Raw genomic sequence first — 23211 nt, 5'->3', positions numbered from 1 at the left:
GAAGCATAAATGATGAGGGCATCATTGAGCTAGCCCGCACCCAGGGCATGTGCCCTGACTGGGAATCGAACCCCTATCCCCTGGATCCTAGGTCGATGCTCAAGCGCTGAGCCACGCCCGGCAGGGGTTGGATGTGCAATTTTTTAAACAATGTCAGTGGACAGACATCCCTCCCTGCCCTGCCCTTGGTAAACCACTGATATAGGAAAAAATGGCAGCTATCATGGGTTGTCAAAGAATTTAGTAAGGGTGGATGGCTTCATTTTAGGGTTCTGAATGTGCATTTGGGTGTGGAGTGGGTTACTTCAGTATAATATTGACACAGAATTAATGCTGACCTAGTAAATTATAAATTCATTGAGAGCAGGGAAAATATAAGTTAATACATGTCTTCATTAATTCATTGAATACCTATATATTGTGAATACTAACTACTACAGATGGAGAAATATTACCTGCCCTTAAAGGGCTTTTAGTCTGAAGGGATACACAAATAAATAAGCAGACTATTTCAGTATAATGTAGTAAGTGTGATCATAGAAAAAGCGCTGCCTAATCAGGATGCACAGTGAAGAGAGGGCAAGGGGGCTTTTTCCCAGAGACACCAGAAAGGTTAAGGAAGGCTTCTCATAAGAGATGAAACTAAGCTGTGGTCTGAATGCAAAGGAAGAAGCAGCCCACGGAAGCTTTTTCCAGGTGATAGCGTGAGTAAAGACAGGGACAAGACATAAGGTCTCATTATTCTGGAATCATAAGTTTTTTCAGTAAGACCTGAGCCAAATATGGAAATATATTAAGGGGAAAAATGGTAAAGAAAAAAGAGGAGTTAGGTCATGATGGGCCATATAGTAATTTATGCTGAGTTTGGGTTGACAGGTTCAGATGTCCATACTTACCTAATAGTATTATTGAAAAAAATAAAATAGATGAAATCTGTAAACAAATGTGGTAAATTAGGAAATCCAGATGCTATTTCAGTAGTCTTTGAAGTACACGGTGACAGAGAGAAAAACAGAGAGAGGATGATGGATTCAGGACACGCCTTAGAGGTAGAATTAACAAGACAGGGACAGATTCAGTATCGCGGTTGGGGGGGGGGGCAGGGGGGTAGGAGCTGAGAATGGCACCCAGAAGTTTGGTTTCAGCATTTTGATCAATAACGGTGCCATTCGTCAATCAGAGAAAACCTGAAGGAAAATAAAGTTGGAAGAACTTTAGATAGAAAACTCCATGTTGGACATACTAAATTTGGGATGTCTTTGAAACTCCCAAATGGCTGTTTCAGGTAGGCCACTGCATCTGAGAGTCTGGGGTCTGTGAAGAGAAGGAAGGGGGGATATAAATGTGTCATTCCCACGTAACTGGGTGTTCAAAGCCGCTGAGTGAAGGACACTGTGTGGGGAATGATAATGCAGGGAGAGAAGAAAGTGCCTCGGTGGCCCTGAAGCGCCCAGCACCTAGAGGTGGGGTAACGCAGAAGCAGCCGGCAGGGGAGATTCCGAGAGGCCCAGTGACGACAGGCAGGAGGAGGCAGAGTAGAACCGTGAGCAGTTTTTGGAAGATAATTAGTTGTCATCTCTGTAGATTGCTGCCAAGAAATCTCTTAAGAAAGTGCTAAAATGTGTGCAATGAATTTGGCAACCTGGCAGTCACTCAGTGACCTTGGTATGAATACGGTTCAGGGAAGAGATGTGAGCAGAAGCCAGATTGGACTGACTGAAGTATAAATATGAGGTGAAAATTGTAGATAGCACATTTGGACAATAGTTTCAAGAAGCGTGGCTGTGAAAGAGGGCTGTGAAATACGGGGTCAGTGGAGAGGAGTGGCGTTAAAGCAGACATTTAAAAATTTTAAAAAATAATCCGGGTAGATTACAACTGTGAACTGAGACTGGGGTAACACACTGACTTTTATCTCTTGAGCAAAGTCAATTGGTGTGACTGCCCAGAATGATATGTTTAAAAATATTCAAGTCGGTTTATATGTAGCCTCAGAAGTGTATGTAATAATCCAGTAGAGCAAAGGCAGATGGAGATGTAAGAGAAAGAGGGGACTGAGAGAGCGAGGTCCTTGAAAAGATGGGGGAGGAGGGAATCCATAGAGCAAAAGGAGGAATTGGCGTTTTTTAAAAATAAGTTTTTATTGATATCAGGGAAAGGGAGGAAGAGGGAGAGAGAAAGAGAAACATTGATGAGAGAGAAACACTGATCGGCTGCCTCCTGCACAGAAGCCCGCAGCCCAGGCATGTGCCCTGTTCAGAACCGAACTGGCAACCTCCTGGGGCACGGGAGCACGGTCACTGAGCCACACCGCTGGGCGCAATCGGCTTTTCAACAGAAGGGGAGACACACAGTGTCCTGCTGGACAGCTACCATGACACAAGAATAGAGGTGAAGGAGCTGGGAGTATTTTCCAATGAAGGATTGCAATGATGGGTCATAAGATCTAAGTTTTCTAAAACTTTGGAGACAGTGAGGTGATCAGCACAGACGTAGAAGGTTTCTACATTTGACCAAGTCAAAGTGAGCGATGGCTGTCTAGTGGCTTCTGGGTTTGTTGTGTGTGTTTTCTCCCTTCAGTAAAGCATAAGATAAAACCATTAGCAGATAAAACCATAAATGGAGGGAGAGGGTGATGAGGCAGTGAGATGTCTGAAAAAAATGTTGGAGGAAACCTAAGCCTTGGGAGTGGGACAGTGGTTGTCACAGAGACACTGCGGAGTCCGGGGCGGTGAGGGTGCTTATCTGAGGTAGGAGATCACGGATGCACGGTGAGGCCAAGCTCCCTGCGTGAGATCACACAGAGAAGACAAGCATTCTGGTATCTAGAGTGGGGTTTCCTCAGGCCAGTGGGACATGCAGAGAGAGGGGAAATATATTGGGGATATTTTGCAGTGGCAGATTACAGTAACAGGTTATAAAAATCTAAGTTTTATCAAAAGGGTTATAAAAGTAAAAGAGACTAAAAAGTGTTGAGTCAATGGATTTGAGGTCTCAGTGAAGTAAAATAATTGCTTCCATAAAGTCACCAAGCAAATATTTTGCAAAGATAGGAAGTCATGGATAGAGCGAGATGCTCAAATTCATGACCTCGGCCGTGGGACAGCATCTGACAAGTCCCAGGTGCAGCTGTGGAACAGGTTAGTGAAGTGAGCAGAGGAAAAGCTCCTCGGAGATAAGTAGATGAAGAATGTGAGAGTCAGGATTTTGATAGATTTTATTTCTGGACAACAAAGTCACTGAGAGTGATGGCAAGATTTGGGGATGAAGACTCTAAGCCAGGAACAAAGATGGTTGGTGCCTGGGAAGGAAAGGCTGAGAAGTCAGCAGAGAGCAGAAATGTGCTAAGGAAGGGAAGTGAGATTGTCAGATGACAGTAAGCCTCCAAGGAGCAGGGTTTTAAAAAGATGGAGTCTGCCCTGGCTGGTGTGGCTCAGTTGGTTGAGTGCTGTCACATGCACGGAAGGGTCACCAGTTCAATTCCCGGTCAGGCCACACACCATGGTTGTAGGTTTGGTGCCCGGTTGGGGCGTGTACAAGAGGCAGCCGATGGACGTTTCTCTCTCGCATCTCTCTCTCTCTCCCCCTTTCCTTTCTCCCAAATCAATAAACATACCCTCTGGTGAAGATTAAAAGAATAATAATAAAAAATAAAAAGCTGGAGTCCATAAGTCTGAACGGAGAGCAGATACCAACTAACCAAATACACAAGTAGCCTCCACTTGACAGAAGACAGGACTGCAGTGGAGACCATCCTCCCAGGCTCGCTGTGACGGGGGAGGCAGCTCTCCCAGAGCACTGGGGTGCAAAGGAGCCCCTGCCCACGCAGCTGTGAAGAGTGGAGGGTCTGGAGAGCAGAGGGAGTGTGGAGTGAGTCAGATGGAAGGTTGGATGAAACTGGTATGAGGCGATGGGAACCAGGGGGCAACTGGAGAGATGTAGTTTGGACATGAGGGGCCGGTAAACTATAGGCGTTGGGCCAAGTCCAGCCTTCTGCCTGATTTTTTATATGTCCTACAAGCTAAGAATGTTTTCTACATTTTTAAATTGCTAATTATCAATTAAAAGAAGAATGGTATTTTGTAATGCATTAAGATGATATGAAATTGAAATGTTACTGTTCATCAGTGAAGCTTTATTGTCAACAGCCACACTCGCTCATTTACACGCGCTCCATGGCTCCTTCTGTGCTAAGGTGGCAGAGCTCAGTATTGCTACCGGGGCTGCTGGCCTGCAGGGTCTAAAACACTTGCTGTTTGGTCTTTTACAGAAGAAGTTTGCTGACTCTATTCTAGAGGACTGGCCATGATGGTCACTCCGAGAAGGGTGGTTATTCAAGCTGGGGTCTTCCAAGCATCGTAGGATACTCCAGTGGTGTTCAGGTCAGCTGTTCCCACAGGCTTCATATGAAAGAATGGCTATGGCTAACTACTGCCAGAGGGGTGACAATGGCTTTGAGCTCTGATGAGAACACAGTAGTCATGGGAGTGAGCTTCTGATTTACCTAAGAACTGGGAAGTTGCCTGGAGCAAATATTTGCATTAACCTTGCTTTCTTGGCTTGACTGTAATTTTATCATCTGATTGTGCTCTGGCTCTCTCACACTCTCCTCTGCACTCTATGTGCCTACCTACCTGTCTGTCTGTCTGTCTATCTACCAGCTGCTGACTCCATTGGTTCGTTCCCAAGCTTCTGCCCACTCCTCCACTGCACCTCGGAAGGTGCCCATCAGGTCTTCTAAGGAGACAAGGAGTCTCCTGAAGTTGAGAATTTGAACAAAAGTAAAGGCTAACTTGTGACCCATTAGACTAGGTTGTTAATGTTTCCAATTCAAGGACCAATGACGTTTTGGCTGGTGATGAAGTAAAATGTTCCCTTATCCTGTGTCTTGGAGCTGTTGCAAAGGAAGAGAGTGAATAGGCTAGAAGAAGGCTAGGGGAGGGGGCGCTGATGCCATTGACGCAGAGCGGTTGAGGACCGGTGTCAACGTACAGGGAACATAGCTCTGTCAGGCAGGCAGGCCCCGGACCCTGAGAAGGAAGGACAGGGCAGCCAGCTGAGCGTGAGCATGACAACGCAGACTTTTGCTCCGTCTATTCACGCATCTTAGTTTCAGACCTCTTAGGCAGGAGGGGTTTGCCCTACTAGGCCAAGTTCAATATTTTCTCAGCAGAAACAGCTGTCACTTGGAACCACATCCCCGCTCGCCAGCTCCCATTCCCGCAGAGCACGGCGCATCCTGGCCAGGGCTGTTGCCGGTCCTGTTGCAGAGGCCACCCCTTCTTCTGATGAGCCCCGTTCGTGCGGATGGCAGCACTTTTTCCCTTGCCTATCCCAGGAAGGTAAAGAGCCTAATCACGCTCCCTGCAATCATCCCGCCACTAATTACGGAGAGACTGAGCTGAATCACCAAGCTGATTCCACTTGGAGAGAATTCAGCAGAATTGATGATGGCCTGAGAAAGCTCTCCGAGGCACTCGTGATTAGGGTGCGGTACCCTCGCCTCCCAGAGGAAGCGGAGACAGCCACACAGGAGCTTTTAACTAAGGGTGTTTGTGGAGCTAGGCAAGCCTGGCTCCTTTCTTATGCACTCCGAGCCAAGCTCCACGGAGGCTTTTTCAGGCTCCCCTAGGAAGTGTGGAATTAAATTGTTTAAGCTTAGGCGATTTGAGAGGTGTCCTTAGGTGTCCAGCCTTTATCAGGAAAAAAGAAATAAAAAATAAATACCCGAAAAGACAGATATCTTCTATTTTCTTAAAAGTCACCAAAGGAGGTTTCAAATAGTTCATTTTGACAGCTAGAACAGCCACCAAAATTATAATCAGTCAGTTCATTCATTCAGTGTTTGACAATATTTGTAGCTTCTATGTGTTAAAAACTATAATTGATATTGGAGATGTGAAGATAAATAAGAGTCCCTTCTGTCTTGGAAATTTGTGTCCAGTGGGATAAACATGTGTAAAAGCATAACAATGCGAAGCAATTAGTATAACATTAGAGACAAACAAGCAAACAAAACTGAGTAGAGAGGAGGTAAAGAAATTTGAGTATCAAGAAAGGGTCCCCAGAGGATTTCTAGGGAGACTCTTTTGAAGGATGGGTAGACATTGAAAGGAGACAAAGTGGGTATTAGATCCTAGACAGAGGAGGGGCAGATATGAAGGCAGGATGAAAGCCTGGTGCGTTAGGAACTTGGCTGGTGAACGCACTGGGGCCTCGTGGGGAGAAAGGAGTTGGAAGTAGAAGAACCTGGAAATTTGGGCAGGAGCCAGCTCGTGAGAGCCTCAATATTCCACCTCGATGAGCAAGGTGAGCAGAGAAAGGATTTAAGCAGGCGTGAGTCTGATTTTCATTTTTGGCAATTATTTTGACAAGAATAAAAATAATGAACTGGAGGCTAGGAGATCAATAAAGAGGGTATTATAAAAATCCTGGGTAGATATGGGCGCCTAACTTAGATAGTTAAAAACAAAAGGGGAGGGAGGAGGGGATAGATACATAAAAATAGTTAATAAAAATTTTATATTTAAAACAAAAAAAGTTCCAGTGGAATTTAACTCTTTGGCTGGTGGTCACTTTAGTAGATGTGTTAATTAAGCTTTGTAAGCCACATCTCTGCAGCAGGAGCATTGAAAAGATGAAATGATAATGCATGTAAAACACTTGACAGAAATGTCCAGTGCATGTTAGCAATTATTTAAATCCAAATTTTAAAAAAAGGTGGTTAACAATAATTAAGTAAGAAGATAGATTTGAAAACTGTAACGGCAATAAAAACAACAGGGTTTGTTTACTGAACATGAGAGAAAGAAGAGAGTCAAGTGTGACCCTCTCTTTTGTTTTAGGAGAATGGAGAGCTAGTCTTTTTTTTTTTAAACCCTCATTGCTTTTCCGAGAGAGTGGAAGGGAGAGAGAGAGAGAGAAACATGGATGTGAGGGAGACATATGGATTGGTTGCCTCCTGCACTCACCCCGACCAAGGCCGGAGAGCGAGCCTGCAACCGAGGTACATGCCCTTCACCAGGAATCGAACCCAGGACGCTTCAGTCTGTGGGCCGACACTCTAACCACTGAGCCAAACCGGCCAGGCCAAGTCTTGCCACCAGCAGAGTTTAGTGGACACTGGGGTGAGAGCAGGTTTGAGGGGCAAGATGATGAATTCAGACTGTGGTGTCTGAAGCATGCAAAGGAGGCATTAGGTTGGACCTAGAGTTTGGCAGATCCTCCTGGGATGGTGATGTAGGTGACGAGATCATGAGCAGAGCTGGTAATTTAAAGTGTAGGAATGAGAATTCACAGTGTAGGTGGCCTGAGAGAGAGGACAGATATAGCAGAGGAGTGGACCTGATTGAAGGGTTGAGTCTCCTCCCTATAGTTCATTCCTTCTAACATTTATTAACCATCTGTTAATGTGCCAATAACTCTTCTGTGCATTTGCAAAAATTCTCTCATTGAATTCTCAAACCCAAGATATGGGTAAAAAATAAAGGCTCCACATTTTACTAATGAGGGAATTGAGGCTCAGTAACTTAATTAAGGCTACCTAATAGCTAAGAGAAATCGCCATAATCAGGATTTGGGAACATCTTGCCTGTTCTGATAAATCATGGCTGTCTTGTTTTCACACCTTGCGTTTCACCCAGGAGCCAGGCGTGCGTGCCTAGGTTTGGATTTTATGGGAACTGAAGAGAGGTGGAAGCAAACATTAGTAATATAACTAATGAAAGAGTAATCAGCTCTTCTTTTCCATTCCACACACTCTCCCTCTTTATAGATTTTCATGGGGTTGAAAATTCCACCTGTGTGGAGTGGAACACTTAGAAGGACAGGTGGACAGGGCCCAGGCACGTATCTCAGGCAGTGGGTGGATTTTGAGATCTATATTTGCAAAGATTATATATATAGATACATACAATGTATATTTATAGACTATAGTCAAATACTGCAAATACAAAGGTTTTCTGCTATGTCGCCCTTTTTTTTCTGGGCCCAAATGATCCCCTACCAACACAGCCTCCTACCCCGTGCAGTTGGAGATGCAGAGATGGTGCTGTATTCCCTTTTCTAGTACTGCTAGTACTTGATAGTTTTCCCTCATGATCTGATCTGAACTTACTCATTAGATTATCTTAATTAGAGATTTGACGGCACCCCAGCTCTTCTACTTTTTCTTTTGCACCGAGTGGTCTTGTTGTCACTGAGTGTTTGCTTGGCGCAGCCATCAATAAATGGAATTCTTCAGGAAACCTTCATTCTGCTCTGCATCTGGGCTGCTGATGTAAAGGGGAAGCTTAGCTTCCCTCCCCCCTCCAGGCCTCTGGTTAATCAACCGGTGGTCATGGGGCCCGGGGGACAGGGAGAGCACTGCACAATCCATTTCTTCCACCCTAACTCTTGGTGGGAAAAGAACTCTCTTTTGTGAAAAAACAGCTCCTCAGATGTGCATATCATTCTTCAAGGGTTTGTTATAAGTTACTTCCCCTCAGTCCTCCACAGAATATTGAATGAAATGTATACAAGGCTATGCTTTACTTCCAGAACCCATGGTCTTCTTCCTATAACCAGTTATAGTTTGAGGATTTTTGTGTGTTTTCTCTTTGTAGCACTAAGTGTTGGTAGAGATTTGATTCTGTGACATCGCTGGGGAGTGAACCAAAAGAACACAGAAAGGTGGATATTAATCCTTTTGCATTTTGAGCTACTTTTAGACCCCTTTTCAGAAAGATACAGAATCTCTCATTCTGGCCAGAGTAGGCAGTTGATTGGAGCATTGTCCCCTCACCAAAGGGTTCTGGGTTCAATTCCTGGTCAGGGCACATACCCAGGTTGTGGGTTTGATGCCCTGTCAGGGCGAGAACAGGAGGCAACAGATTAATGTTTTTCTCTCTCTCTCTCCCTCTCCCTTCCTCTCTCTCTAAAATTAATAATAATAAAATATATAGAGTCTCTCATTAGGGAAAACACACACACACACACGTGCAAATGTGCAGTGTCCTATCCTGAGGTTCAGAAACTCCTGGGGTTGCAGTTCCTCAATTCTTAGGTTAAGACTCCTGCTCTTACTATAGAAAGAGTCATCATGGCTAATGGGAGCCTGACTGTATGGCCCGCGCTGCTTCTCCAGGACACTTCAGAGCCAGGTGGTTAAGGGGCCTGCACTCCATGTGGCCTTCTGACCTGAGGGTACCTGGGATGGTGTCAGAACGTTAACCCATCAGCAGCCTCTCAGTTGTAATAATTTCCTTAAATTATTCTGGGCAGGGAATTTCAAAGCAATTAAATTCTTCACATTTCTCAGCACTCAGCACTGGCTTATATCTCTAGAGATGCAGGAAAGAGAAAGCAAACAGCCAGGAAATGAGGGAGTGTAACACTGGAATTCTATATTTACCTGCTACCCAAGTCTTCAGATCAACTTGCCTGAATTCACAAATCAAAGCTGATTTCTTTCTTTCTTTTTATTTTTGTAGCAGCCATCAGCTGCACTGCTGCAAATACCCAGGCATAAAGCTGCAAACTGCACACATGCAGCTGTTTGCTTTCTTTACATCATCACAGAGGCTCTGCCTGCGAAACTGAGCACACGGGCCTCAAAGGCAGCAGCGGGAGAGCTCACAGTGCTCGGGGCTCAGCGGCTGCTGGAGCTGCATCTGCACAGAAAACCAGCCCCATCCTGAAGGGAAGAGACAGGCCTCAGAGATGCACAGGGCCTGGCTCTGTGGGGCACAGCGGCTCATTTTCAAATGATTATAATTGGGCTGCAGCTCCTCCTTAATACAAAGCTAATGATTATCCCCAGAAAATTTACCAATCCAAAAATTAAGGGAATTCTTTTCACCCTGTATGCGTAAAATAATCTATTACATTCCATATGTGAATAGTCATATTTATACAAATATATACATATATGTGGTCTTGACTATCAAATGAGTTCTGAATGTATGCCAGGATCTATGCTAAGTATTTTACTGTAGATAGATAGATAGATAGATAGATAGATAGATAGATAGATAGATAGATAGATAGATAGATAGGCAGGTAGATAGATAGATAGATAGATAGATAGATAGATAGATAGATAGATAGATAGATAGATAGATAGATAGATATAGATAGGTAGATAGATAGATAGGTAGATAGGTAGATAGGCAGGTAGATAGATAGACATGCAGTTTATAGTTGCCATGAGTTCTATAGTATTTTTATTGGATCCCAATGGCTTTATAGATTAATTTTTAGACTATCAATTTACATTTCCGTCCATTTTTTAATCCTCACCAGAAGATATTTTTCCATTGCTTTTTAGAGAGAGTGGAAGGGAGGGATGGAGGGAGAGGAGGAGAGAGAGGGAGGGAGAGAGAGAGAAACATCGCTGTGAGGGAGACACATCGATTGGTTGCCTCTTGCACGCACCCCAACTGAGGCCTGGGATCGAACTTGCAACCGAGGTACTTTTCCTTGACCGAGAATCGAGCCTGCCACCCTTTGGTGCGTGGGCCAGCCCTCTAACCACTCAGACACACCAGCCAGGGCAATTTACATTTTCACTTCAAGCAAAGATGACTGAGCATTGAAGCTTTTTGGGGAACAGTATCTTCTGTGTGTGGGTCAGGGTGCAAAAGGGAGGAGCTCACACACAACCAACTCTTAGGTACCTAACAGGAAGCTGAGACAGGTGATGAGATGCTTTTCCCAGGTGTATGAAGAGGCCACATGGAATAGATACAGATCTGAGACTGGGAGGTAGGTAATGGCATGAGGACAGCACCATGCTTTGGACACTCTATGACTTCAGCTCCCACCTCACTAGCAACCTACACTACCATGTTTAAGGGAAATTCCATTCATATAACAGAAGCCAGCTATTCAGAACGATTCAGCCTGTCCCCTTCCCCAAAGATGGTACCTATCTTTGATACCAAAAGTAGTTTTCTCATCGACTGTTGGAAGCTAGGCCTTAGTTCTGTAACAAGCAAAAGCAGGTTTGGGCCCTCCAGAACTTTTTTCTGAAAGATGTTTGTTCGTTTTCGGAGAGATCATCACACTATCCTCTTTTTGTGTTTTCTTTTCTTTCATTTAATTTTTTAATTATTGACACTATTGCAGATGTCCCTCATTTCCCCCCTTTGCCCACCTCTACCCAACGCCCCCCCTCCCTTGGCCATCCCAACACTATTTTCTATGCCATGGGCAATGCATATGTGTCCTTTAGCTAATCCCTCACCTTCTTTTATCAAGTCTCCCCCACCCCCTGCACAATGACAGCTGTTACTCTGTCCCATGTATCCATGCCTCTGGTTCTGTTTTGTCCGTCAGTTTATTTTGTTCATTACAATCCACATATTAGTGAAATCATATAGTATATGTCTTTCTCTGACTGGCTTATTTCACTTAGCATAATAATCTCCAGGTCCATCCAGATGTGAGTATTGCTACACCAGCTTTTGTTTGTTTCCATTTGCATGGAATAATTTTTCCATCTGTTCAGTTTCCGTCTGTGTGAATCTTTTGTTCTGAGGTGGGTCTCTTATAGATATACATTCTGGTCATGTTTTCTAATCCGTTCAGCTACCCAGTCTTTTGATTGGAGCATTTAATCCATTTACCTTTAAGCTTATTATTGATTGGTACTTATTTATTGCCATTTTTATTCTTTGCTCCTCTCTTAAATCAGTCCCTTTAACATTTCTTACCATTGGTTTGGTGGTAATGTACTCCTTTAGCCTTTTTCTGTCTGGAGAGCTTTTTATTTCACCTTCAGTTTTAAATGATAGCCTTGCTAGATAGAGTAGCCTTAGTTTCAGGCCCTTGCTTTTCGTTACTTTGAATACTTCATGCCATTCCCTTCTGCCCTGAAATCTTTCTGTTGAAAAATCAGCTGACAGCCTTATGGGAGCTCCCTTGTAAGTAACTAAATATTTTTCTCTTGCTGCCTTTAAGATTCTCTCTTTGTATTTAACCTTTGCCATTTTATTTTTATTTATTTATTTATTTTAATAGTTTTATTGATTTCAGAGAGAGGAAAGGAGAGGGAGAGAGAGAGATAGAAACATCAATGATGAGAGAGTCACTGACTGAGCCCACAACCCGGGCATGTGCCCTGACAGGGAATCGAACCCCGATCCCCTGGATCCTAGGTTGACGCTCAACCACTGAGCCACCCCCGGCTGGGCCCTTTGCCATTTTAATTATGATGAGTCGGATGTGGGTCACTTTGAGTTTGTCTTGCTTGGGACTCTCTGTGCCTCCTGAACTTGTGCAACGTTTTCCTTCACCAGATTAGGGAAGTTTTCTGTCATTATTTCTTCAAACACGTTCTCTATCCTTTGCTCAGTTTTTTCTCCCTCTGGGACCCCTAACATGTGGACATTGTTATGTTTCATGTTGTCCCAAAATTACCTTAAACTATCCTTGTTTTTTAAATTCTTTTTTCTTTTTGTTGCTCTGATTGGGTGATTTTTCTACCATGTCTTCCAAATCGCTGATTCGATCCTCTGCTTCCCCTAGCCTACTTTTAATTCCGTATTCTGTCTTCTTGATGTCACATGTGCTAGTCTTCATTTCTGACTGGTTCTTATTCATGGTTTTTAATATCATTTTTCATGCTGATGTAGTTCTAAGTTTCTTGGAATCTCATTAAGTGTATTGAGCATCCTTATAACCGTTCCTTTGAACTCTATTGCTGACAAATCTCTTGTCTCTGTTTCATTTAGTTCTTTTTCTGTACATTCCTCCTGTTCTTTCATTCGGGGCCTGTTTATTTGTCTGCCTATTTTAGTTGCCTCTCTGTGTTTGTTTCTATGTATTAGATAGTGCTGCTATGACTCCTAGTCATCATGGAGTAGCCTTCTGTAGTAAGTGTCCTGTGGAACCCTGGGGTTCAGTCTTTTTTATCTGAGCTGGATGCTCTAGAAATGTCCATTTTGTTGGCTATTTGGGCTCTCCTGTTGTAACTGGGTCTTGATTACTGTTTTTCTGTTCATGGGACCTCCCCAGGTGGGCTGACTGTGAGGTTCAACCCTGAACACATCATACGAGCTATTGTACAGGTGCCGAATAAGCAAGGGAGTGGACCATCCCCAGAGCTTCTAGTAAGGAATGATGCCCTGCAGACAGACACCTTGATGTTCACTCAGTGAGACCTGTGCCAGACTTCTGACCTATCAAACTGTCTTGCAGGCCCATTTTCAGCAGCAGCAGCTCATATGTCCTAGTTGCTGCCACTTGTTCCCCATGTCTCTCCAGACCAACCCCACCTGCTGCTGCCCAGGGGAGACTGTTCAAACTATCCTTTCTTTATCCTAAGGAACAATCATGAAGAGAAAAATATATAAAATATATGTATATCCTTTTATTTTTAGCTGTGAAATTAGAGACATTTTTCAAGCCCCCAGCAGGTTTCACATGAGATATGCAGCTATACAGACTTTCTTAGAAGATATCATCTTGAAATATTGTATCTCATGTAAATCAAATCCCCTTTTAAGTGAAGGGAGTAGAACGCTCTAGTTAAAGGATCTGTGGTGAATCCTTTGTAAAGTTTATTATGAAATATCTACTCAAAAAGCAGCGGTCTGATTATTCTTTCATTCCTGCATTGAGATTTTCTTGTATCAAGGATCTTGTATATTAAAATGCTTTCAAACTGTGTTGTGATATCAGTAAGAATAACAGCCATGATAGCTACCATTTTCTGAGAGCTTACTATGTTCTAAGTACTTTATACATATTCACTTACTTAATACTCATGAAACAATATAAGGTCATCTTATGTCCCCCATTTAATAGCAGAGAAACCTGAAGCATGGAGAAGTGAACTGTGAGGTAGTAAATTCTACAGAGCCCAGCGTGAGGGTGTTAGGGCCCAGCCCGGCCTCACAATGCAGCCAGGGCAATAGTGCAGACAGCCTCTTTGCACCAGCCTAGTTTCAGACCCTCAGAAGGTATTCTATGTAGATATCCTGTTAGGAAATGCTTTTAACATTGGTAGTCTTACCCTGATACAGCAGAGATTGTTGTCTGGGTTTTGTGAGTAGCCCACATGTTCCCAGCCTGATCCAGTGGCACAAGAATTGCATCAGTGTCATGTTCATATGGCTCTTAGGGCCCATCTGTAGGCCTATGGACTTCAGCTTTACCCCAGAGTTTTCTATGCTCAGTTCTCAGAGTTCCTACCATGAGCTCAAATACAGATTTTCTCATGGTCTGCCCCTTGGCCCTTCGATGCAGCCCCATCATCTTTGTCTCTGCTGGCATAGTGAAAATGAGTCTCTGTTCTGAATGGATGTTGGCTGTGTGCACATGGTTCAGGTGGGCAGGGATGAAGGAGGACTTCCCCAAATCATTGACATTGGATCTCACAGCAGTATCGCCTACCTCTAACATCTTTCAGAAACACATCTTCTGTTCATTTTCTTCATGAAACAGCAAAACCAGTCCTTCTGGCTCTGAGGGGTTGGTGTTGAGAAACAGTTGGTCTTAGTGTTGTCCATCCGACCTTCCAGCATCTGAACAAAGCCATGTCTTTCACCATTAAAACACAAAACCTCCCATGCTCCTTAGCTCATAATAAAGGCACTTTACTGTGGGGACCCCAGCTTACCTGTCGTGAAAACAGCTGTCCCTGAAGCCCAGTCTGAGTTTAACAGGAACATCTTAATGAAACCAAGAGGTTGAGGGATCAGTGGCAAGAGTACTAGTCTAGTACTAAACTGGTCACAGTATTTGAACTAAATTTAAAAAATAATTCATTCCAACTCTCAAATTCTGGGATTCTATGTTATGCACATTTTTAGGTTCTGAGGTCGAATGATTTTTATCTCAGCTGGTGTAAATGCCATAAAAATATTAAACAAGCAGACAGCTGTGTCCTCTCCTCTCCAGTAGCTACAGCTGTTCTCCTGACAAGCTAATTCTTGGATGCGATAAAAATGATAATTGTGGTTATTATTATTTTCAGTTATAAAGGCTGTTAATGCCCAATCTATGAACTCAGGAACTTGGGGTTTTCTTTTCCATACAGTATTACTAATACAGGGCAGTTTGGTCTATTATTGAGGGAAGCTGCTGAGCTCAGCCCATGGGCAATGTGAAACTCCTTTGGGGATTGGAGGGCATGTGGAATCACATTTCCAGCGTGCTTCATTTCACGGCTTGAATTGTCAGATTCCACCTAATGAAATAGCTGTGTTCCTGAAAAGTTGGCTGTAGAACAAATTCTGTTAAATACATCATACTTCCTCATTGATCTTCATTTTCAAATTAAGGATGCATTTCCCTGAGGAAATAATTGGCCCCAAGACTAATATAAATTATACTAAACACTCAATAAACCTTTTTAAATTGCATATTTAAAGAAAGCCTGCTCTGTTAGAACATTAATAGTGATGATATTTTTAATGTCAGGAAATACAAATATTATGCTAAGAACAATTACCAGAAGTGGCGCTGTCCTGGGAATAGAGCCACGTGAGGATTAGGTGAGCTGCATGGAGTCCCTGAATCTTTTTTTTAATTGAGTAATTCTGAGCCTATCAACCAGTTTATTAATAAGAATTTAACAAATTTCAAATTATGTAAACTATTTCCCTAGGTGTCTCCGGACACCTAGGATGTTCAAGACTCAGTCCTGCTGTCAGAGAGTTTAGATTGCTTTGGAAAATAAGACACTGAATATAGCAGAAAACAGCCATTAAAATGCTATTATATTTGGAGGAGCTGTGGATTGGACATCAAAAGAGCTGGTGTCATCTGGCACTAAACAGATGTGGACTCCTCTAAACTGTAGTTACCCACATGAAATATACATAGATTTAACATAATCACTAATTTCTTAACTTGACTATATATGAGAATTTCCTGGAAATTATTAAGACTCCTCATCCCAGGACATTCTGATTTAGTAGGTATGGTGAGATCTAGAAATCTGTGTTTATAGAACTATTCTAGGGAATCCTACTGAATCAGACTATGTCCCAGCATAGCTATGGGATTGATTATATAACCTTTAATGACTCTTTGAGCTCTACAGTTTAATATTTTATGATTCTAAAGACTAGATAAACTAATGAACTTTACATTCAGACAGCCATAGGCACTGAAAATTAGAAGATAGATGGAGTGTATTAGTTTCCTAGGGTTTCACAAGAAAGTAACAAAAAGCAGGTGGTTTAAACAACAGAAGTGTACTGTCTCACAGTTCTGAAAGCCAGAAGTCCAAATTCAAGCTGTCAGCTAGTTCCTGTTCTCTCTGCAAACTCAAGGAAGAATCTCACTTTGTCTCTTGTAGCTTCTGGTGTTTATGGGCTGCCCTTGGCTTTCCGGGGCTTGCAGAGGCATCACTACAGTCACGTGGCCATCTCCTCCCTGTGTCTTCACACGTCTTCCCTCTGTCCCTGGCTGTCTGTGTCCAAATTTCTCCTTTTTCTAAGGACACCAGTCACATTGGATTCGGGCTCACACCAGTGTCTCATTTTAATTTGCTTACCATTGTAAAGACCTTATTTCCAAATAAGATCACACTCTGAAGTGCTGATGTTGGTTAGGGCCTCAGCATATTTTTTTGTGGGGGACACAATTCAACTCATAACGGCGTTTTCATGGAAGAATCAGAACTTGAAAGCTAGGTGGTGTTGCTTAGAATGACAAAAAAAAGCATAACTTTCTAAAAGAATCAATTTGTGAAAAACGAATATTCGTGTTTGTCCAAGATGAAAAACAGTATGGCCTTACTTAGAAACGGTGGTAGTGCACTGCTGGTGGGAATGCAGACTGGTGCAGCCACTATGGAAAGCAATATGGAGGGTCCTCAGAAATTTAAAAATGGAACTGCCGTATGACCCAGCAATTCCACTTCTGGGTATCTATCTAAATAAAATGAAAACACTAATTCAAAAAGATATGTGCACCCTTATGTTTATTGCAGCATTATTTACAATACTGAATATATGGAAGCAACCAAAGTGTCTAAGCATTCATCAATAGATGAATGGAAATATATATATATATCCATTCCATATATATATATATATACGCACACACACACACACATATATATAATGAATGTTACTCAGCCATAAAAAAAGAATTAAATCTTTCCATTTGTGACAATATAAATGGACCTAGAGAGCCTTATACTAAGAAAGCCTTATATTAAGAGCCTTATAATAAGTCAAACAGAAAGAAAAATACCATGTGATCTCACTTACAATGTGGAACCTAAAAGATAAAACTAATGAACAAACAAAACAAAACAGAAAGAGACTTGTCGACATAGAAAACAAACTGTTGCCAGAGGAGAAGCGGGTGTGGGGAAGGGCACAAAAGCTGAAGAAGAATTAGAGTAACAAACTTCCAGCTTGTTACTTCACACCTTGGTAAGTCAGGGGGATGTAATGTTCAGCATGGGGCATATAGTCAGTAATATAATAACTTTTCATGGTGTCGGATGGTTACTAGACATCATGGTGATCACCTCGTTAGGTATATAAATGCTGAATAACTATGTCATATACCTAAAATAATATAATATTATATATTAACTATATTTTAATTAAAAATTAAATAAAAATACCAAAGCAGTTTCATTTTTTAAAAAGAGTTGTGGTAGTGGCATTGGTGATAATGATGATAAAAGTGGCTAACGCCTATAAAAATCTTGCCACGTGCCTCCATCACACCGACTGCATTCCATGAGCATTTTATTCTCAGATCAGCCCCGGAGGTAGTCATATTACTGTGAGTTGTAGAGAGAAGAAATGGCAGCACCGAGGAGTTAGATAAGTGAACACGTCATGGAATTGGAAGGTGGAGGGTAGGGTTTGTCTGATCCCAAACTTTTGCTTTTTACCATGATGGTCTGTTGTGCTCTTCATGGCACAAATTCGAGTTAAACTTGGATGAGTAGGTTGGGCTGCTGTGTGAAGGGCTTTGATGGGGTGTGGAGTCTGTTTGATGTTACAGAAAATGGAAAACCATTTTTAGTGTCTGAAGAGGTGTGAAGTGATGAATGGGTTATTTTAGGAAGTGGGTGTGTCATTTCCACCCAAGGTTGCATTTTCTTTAGAGAAATCTTATCCATGAGTAGCTATTGGCCATGAAGAGTTTCTTTTCATAGGATTTTATCGGGTGATTTCCCTCTTTCCCACTGGTTTCTCTTAACCAAAAATTTCCTTTATCACTTTAAAAAGTGTGCTCTGGTGATCTTTTTCCCCACATATAATATTCTTTGTAAGTTCTTCACGGGAGTGATAAAGCATCGATCAGGTCATAGCCAGAGTGCAGACAGCATTAAAGGAAAACTTTGCTCGATGCATTAACTCTATAAAGTCAGATTTCAGTTCAGTATTCTGTTTGTTTGTTTTCTTCTTTGCTTATTTGTTTGTCTTAGGCAGCACCTTTAGGCACTGCATTTCTGGTGGTTCAAAGTTTAATTTGTTATGTGTATACTGACATCTTCCTCTCTGGTTTTGCCATAGAGAAAAATGTACGTGAGGAGAAAGGTGAAGACCATGGCAAGGAAAGCTAAAATACACAAAGCATCTTGAGTCAGAACGTGCATGTCACTGGGGAGTGATGGGGTCATTATGATGTTTCTACAATTCTATGTTTGCTCTGGGGGACACATTACAGTAAAGCTAAGCCTCCTTATTTTTACAGGATGACCTAAGTGAAAATTCCCTCCCCTGGTAATACAGGGCTGGGTCGATGGAGAACACGTGCCTTCCCCAAATCTTAAGCAGTCCAACTTCCTTTCCTACGTAAGATAACCTGGTAATAATATATAAAGTCACACATGTCTTCACAGAAAGCTTGAGGACCCCTTGATTGTGATTAGCCGATAGTTGTGAACTTGCACTTTAGTCTAGGACTGTACCCCCATGCGTTTCTCCATTTGGACGTCCATGTAGCAAGCTCATCCAGGCTGGGTCACTGTAAATCTTACTGAGGTCACACAGAACTTATTTGGATGGTAGAATTAAAGTAGATGTTTGGTCTCCAGCTGGAAAGTAGAGCAGGAGGCCCAGAGAACCCCGTGTGGCTCGGTTCTCTCACTTGGACGGGGCAGTACATGGCCGTCCAGGGGATCTGAGGTCCGACCAGTCGCTGCTCAGACACGGAGCTCAGTCCAGAAACAGCTGTCCGGAACTAATTTATTTCCTAATACTACGGCACTGTTAATTTATAAATTACACTGGTAATTCAAGCTATTATTAATTTCAGATGGTGTAGAGCAAGCCTAATTAAAATATGACATCAATTGCCACACAGAGGTACCAAAGACTACCATTTAAAATTAATGGGAATATTAAGTGTGACACTGGTCTCCGAGATGCCTTGCACAGTAATTATAGCATTCTAGCCGGGAAAGATCTGACGAATGTAGGCTTGAGTCTGGTAGCAAAAAAACAACAACAAGATCAAAGGAATCGCAAGGTCCTCTTTTAAGCCTTTGCTCCAGGTTTTTTCCATCTTTCCTCAGGTCAAGGCTGGTACTTTTTCCCCCTAAAGATTCTTAGGAAACCAGAAAGGCTACTGTGACAATGAGAAGCTTCTTGCTGGTTGGGACTATGAGTTCCCATGGGCTACTGTTGATTTCTCTCTATGGCCTGGACTTTTTGCCCCGTTAGCTACTCATTGCCACGTCCTCGGACGGTCCTGTGAGTGTAGGAGGCCTGCTTTTGGCTTTAGCAGACACAGGCTGTGCTTTTGCTCTCCTGGAGCTGGGGGAGGCAGGAGTTCCTGCACAGAGAGCGTGTGCGTTTCCTATAGCATGCAGATCATCAGGAAAGGCCCAGGTTGGCCTTATTTCTGGATGGTGGCATGGAGGTACCATGTCCAAGGAGGGGTGGCAGCCTCGGGCAGGTGGTGGCCCCTTTTATAGGACAGTTGTTGTGTTATTGTTGTCATTGTTATTACCCTGTTGCTACCTTAACAACAAACGAGACCTTCATGTCACGAAACAAATACAACTGTGACTTACCTACCACGTGTGTCATTCTTTGTATTGTATTAGTCTCTCGCTGTTGTTATTTTCACACTTTGCAAGAGCAGATACGTGGGGCGTTACGGAGCGGCTCTGTCCCCTGAGAGACATAGTCCTTTCTTCCCTCTGTTCGTGTGGAGCTACTCAGGTAACCTAGCTCCCCCTCACCAAGCTGACCTCCAGGCAGATCACGGGCTTACTAAGGGACACACAGGCGTGCAGCACACGAAAGTTTTCAGAGTGCGTCCGTGTTTATACATGTTTTCATTTGTCACCGAACAGCCCTCGGAGGTGTTAGGGCCCTATCTATGTATATTCTGCCTGGGAAAATGACTGTCAGTGGCTAGTGACAGTCTCAACTAATGCTGTTGCCCCATCGTAACTATCAACAGCACCCCATTTGCTCCTTGCAGGACCCCCCGTTCACGTGATGAATGTGCCTTCGTGCTGTGACTTCATCCAGCAGAGGAGGCCGGATACTTCCTTGGGGTGGAAGCAGTTGCTTTCCTTCTTCATTGCCCTTCTGAGAGGAGGCTGGAGCTCAGGGGACATGGGAGAAAGCCAAGAAACTGTGTCCCAGGCTTTAGTGCCATGGTCTTTCCCTAATCGGATCCTCAGGGCCAGCCCTCCAGTGGGAAGCCTGGGAGGTAGAGGGTTGTAATGATTATTCACGTTTTCCCCTGCGGAACGGGTTCCAAGGATGCTGAAGTGACAGTGAGACCTGCGGCCTGTCCTTTTGTTCTTTACCTTCTGTCGTGTTTGTGGTTAGCGTGCTGGGTCCCTGTTGTTGGTTTGTCTTCAGGATCTTGTACCCAAGAGCTCCACCAGACTGACGTTTAGAAAATGGACTTTTGCCTATCAATTGAGTGTCTAGCTGTAAAAACAAATTGAAATTTATGTTATGAGTGTTTCCACCGCTTTTTGTCACAGGTGTGTGTGTGTGTGTGTGTGTAACTGCTGTTGTGGTATTTTTAATTGATATGCGGTCTGGGATGCAGTCATTAGCTCTAGACGCCAAGGCTCAGTCTAAATGACACCTGGAGGTCAGGAAGAATTTATACACCTCAGGTGCCTCACTCACACCCCAGAGCCTGACTGCTTGGTAAGACCTGGGCAGTAAATGTCAAAATTATTAATCACGGGTGGAGGACCAGCAGTTCTCTAGGCCTTGTGTTGAGCCCAGGTAGGGACACAAGCATCCCCGATAGTCCACTGGGGAAGTAAAGCCACGGTGGCGGGGCAGGGCAGAGGGGGGGTGTGACCGACACGTGGAAGCCGCGGGCATCACCGTTTTGCGCTTTGGCTTCTAAGAGTGCACCGCTGGTGTTTTTCTCCTGTTTTGTCGCTCGGCCTCCTGCAGCTGTGGGCTTTGTGAGTGAAGACGAATACTTGGAAATCCAGGGCATCACGAGAGAGCAGTCCGGGGACTACGAGTGCAGCGCCTCCAACGACGTGGCCGCGCCGGTGGTGCGGAGAGTGAAGGTCACCGTCAACTGTGAGTGGAGCCCCGAGCCCCCTGTGTGGCCGAGAGGCCGGCCGGTGGCGTGGCCGCGAAACGCGCCGGATTACAGAGCCAGCTGCAGGCTCAGGGTGCGAGATAATGGGGCGGCATTGTCCGTTCTCTGCTTTTAATAGCAACAATTTCAAAATCTAATTTAAAAAAAAAAAATTGTACCTGAAAGTAATTTAACATAATCCCAAACTTGACTTATCTCCCTGGAAGATTATGAAATGGCATTTAATGCATAATTTATATAAACGTGTCTTTTTTAAGTTTATTTTTTATTGTTGACATTATTACAGAGGTCCCCTATTTTAAGCATGTCTTTGATCCCCAGTTTTTCCACAGTGCCGGCAAACCAGAAGCCTTTCTTCCTCAAAATGTGGGTGGGTGGAGGTAGAGGAAGAATATTCTTTATTTTCTTTACTTTAGTAGAAAACATTTCAAGAAGCAAGAAAATGGGTGTAGCAATGCTACCATTTTTTGTACCCAACCACAATTTTTTTAAAGGGACTTAAATGACCTACAGTTGATAAAGACTAACCTAAAGAGAAGGAAATATAAGCAAAGGGAAAAGATATTTAGAAAAATATGTGAAATCTAGGAATAAATCAGCACCTGAAATATATACCACAGGTGGTTACGTGTGGTCCAGAACTTGGTTTTCAGTTGCCGAAGCAAAGAGAGGAAACGCCACCTGTTTGAAGGTTTATGTCCGTAAGATAAAAGCAAACCATTTGGGAGAAACATTGCGTTTACGGGTGCTGAGACCAAGGAGAATTTTATCTTAGGGTCTCCACAAATACAGCACTTTGAAATACAGGCCACAGCATCGCACCTGGTATCTGTACTGCGTGCAGTTGCACGTTTGTTAGGGCTCCGTTTCATAAGCGCTCCCCCGCCAACCGTTGGTCTGGTTGGTTCTGAATGCACTTAGAAGACCCAGAAGACAGACCGACCTGTAGACCCCTCAGGCAGTTCTCTGTGAATATTATGTACTGCAACTGTGCTTTTGATGGGAATTGAATAGTATGAGGTTATAAACTCGGGCAAGAACCTGACCTGCAGAAATTCTGTAAGGCTGATTAAAAGTGCTGGCTGTCCGGCCGTGGTGTGTAGGGTGGATGGGTTGCCATCATCCTATGAAAGTTAGAAAGTTTAAACAGCAAATGGGCCTGAGCACCTGGTCACTCGGCCTCTGCTGGGAAGGGAGCCGAAGCAGTCCACGCTCTGAACACCACGTGTTCTTACAACTCCCTCGAGTGGCTTCATTCTGTAGCACAATTTGTGTAGCGAGTTGGAGGCTCAGGCAAGCGCGGTAGATCAGAGAGAAACCCAAAATCAGGAGGCAGCAGCCGGCCTCGTTGGAGAAGGCGCTTTCAGATGCTACAGGACGTCTTCTCTCCGCAGATCCGCCGTACATTTCAGAAGCTAAGGGCACGGGCGTCCCCGTGGGACAGAAGGGGACCCTGCAGTGTGAAGCCTCGGCGGTTCCCTCGGCAGAGTTCCAGTGGTTCAAGGATGACAAAAGGTAAATGCCCCCTCCCTTCACCCCCCTCCCACACCCAAGAAGAAGGCATCTTTCCCAGGTTCCTGGTTCCAGATGATTGCAAATGAAACCCTGTGAATTCCCCTCCGAACTCCTCCTACCTGTGCAGGGACGGACAATATACAAACACGTCTTTTCCTAATATTAGTGAATTTCAGCTGTTTCCAGTGCTGCCAG

The 23211-nt window shown here is 43.6% G+C and overlaps 1 protein-coding gene across 3 annotated transcripts in view; it reads left to right on the top strand.

Moving 5' to 3' along the window:
* The window catches only part of NTM (neurotrimin), a 379856-nt gene that overhangs the window by 337341 nt on the left and 19304 nt on the right, over positions 1–23211 (top strand). For all 3 annotated transcript variants that reach the window (XM_016204484.2, XM_016204483.2, XM_016204482.2), the window contains exons 4-5: positions 21345–21479; positions 22896–23016. In XM_016204484.2, coding sequence (XP_016059970.1) covers positions 21345–21479; positions 22896–23016 — 256 coding nt within the window. The remainder of the gene's footprint in view (positions 1–21344; positions 21480–22895; positions 23017–23211) is intronic.

The sequence above is a fragment of the Miniopterus natalensis genome, chromosome 20 (assembly GCF_054644295.1).
Source record: "Miniopterus natalensis isolate mMinNat1 chromosome 20, mMinNat1.hap1, whole genome shotgun sequence".
Classification (NCBI taxonomy): domain Eukaryota; kingdom Metazoa; phylum Chordata; class Mammalia; order Chiroptera; family Miniopteridae; genus Miniopterus; species Miniopterus natalensis.
The sequence above is the reverse complement of the archived record's forward strand: the minus strand, read 5'-3'. Positions and strand labels throughout refer to the sequence as shown.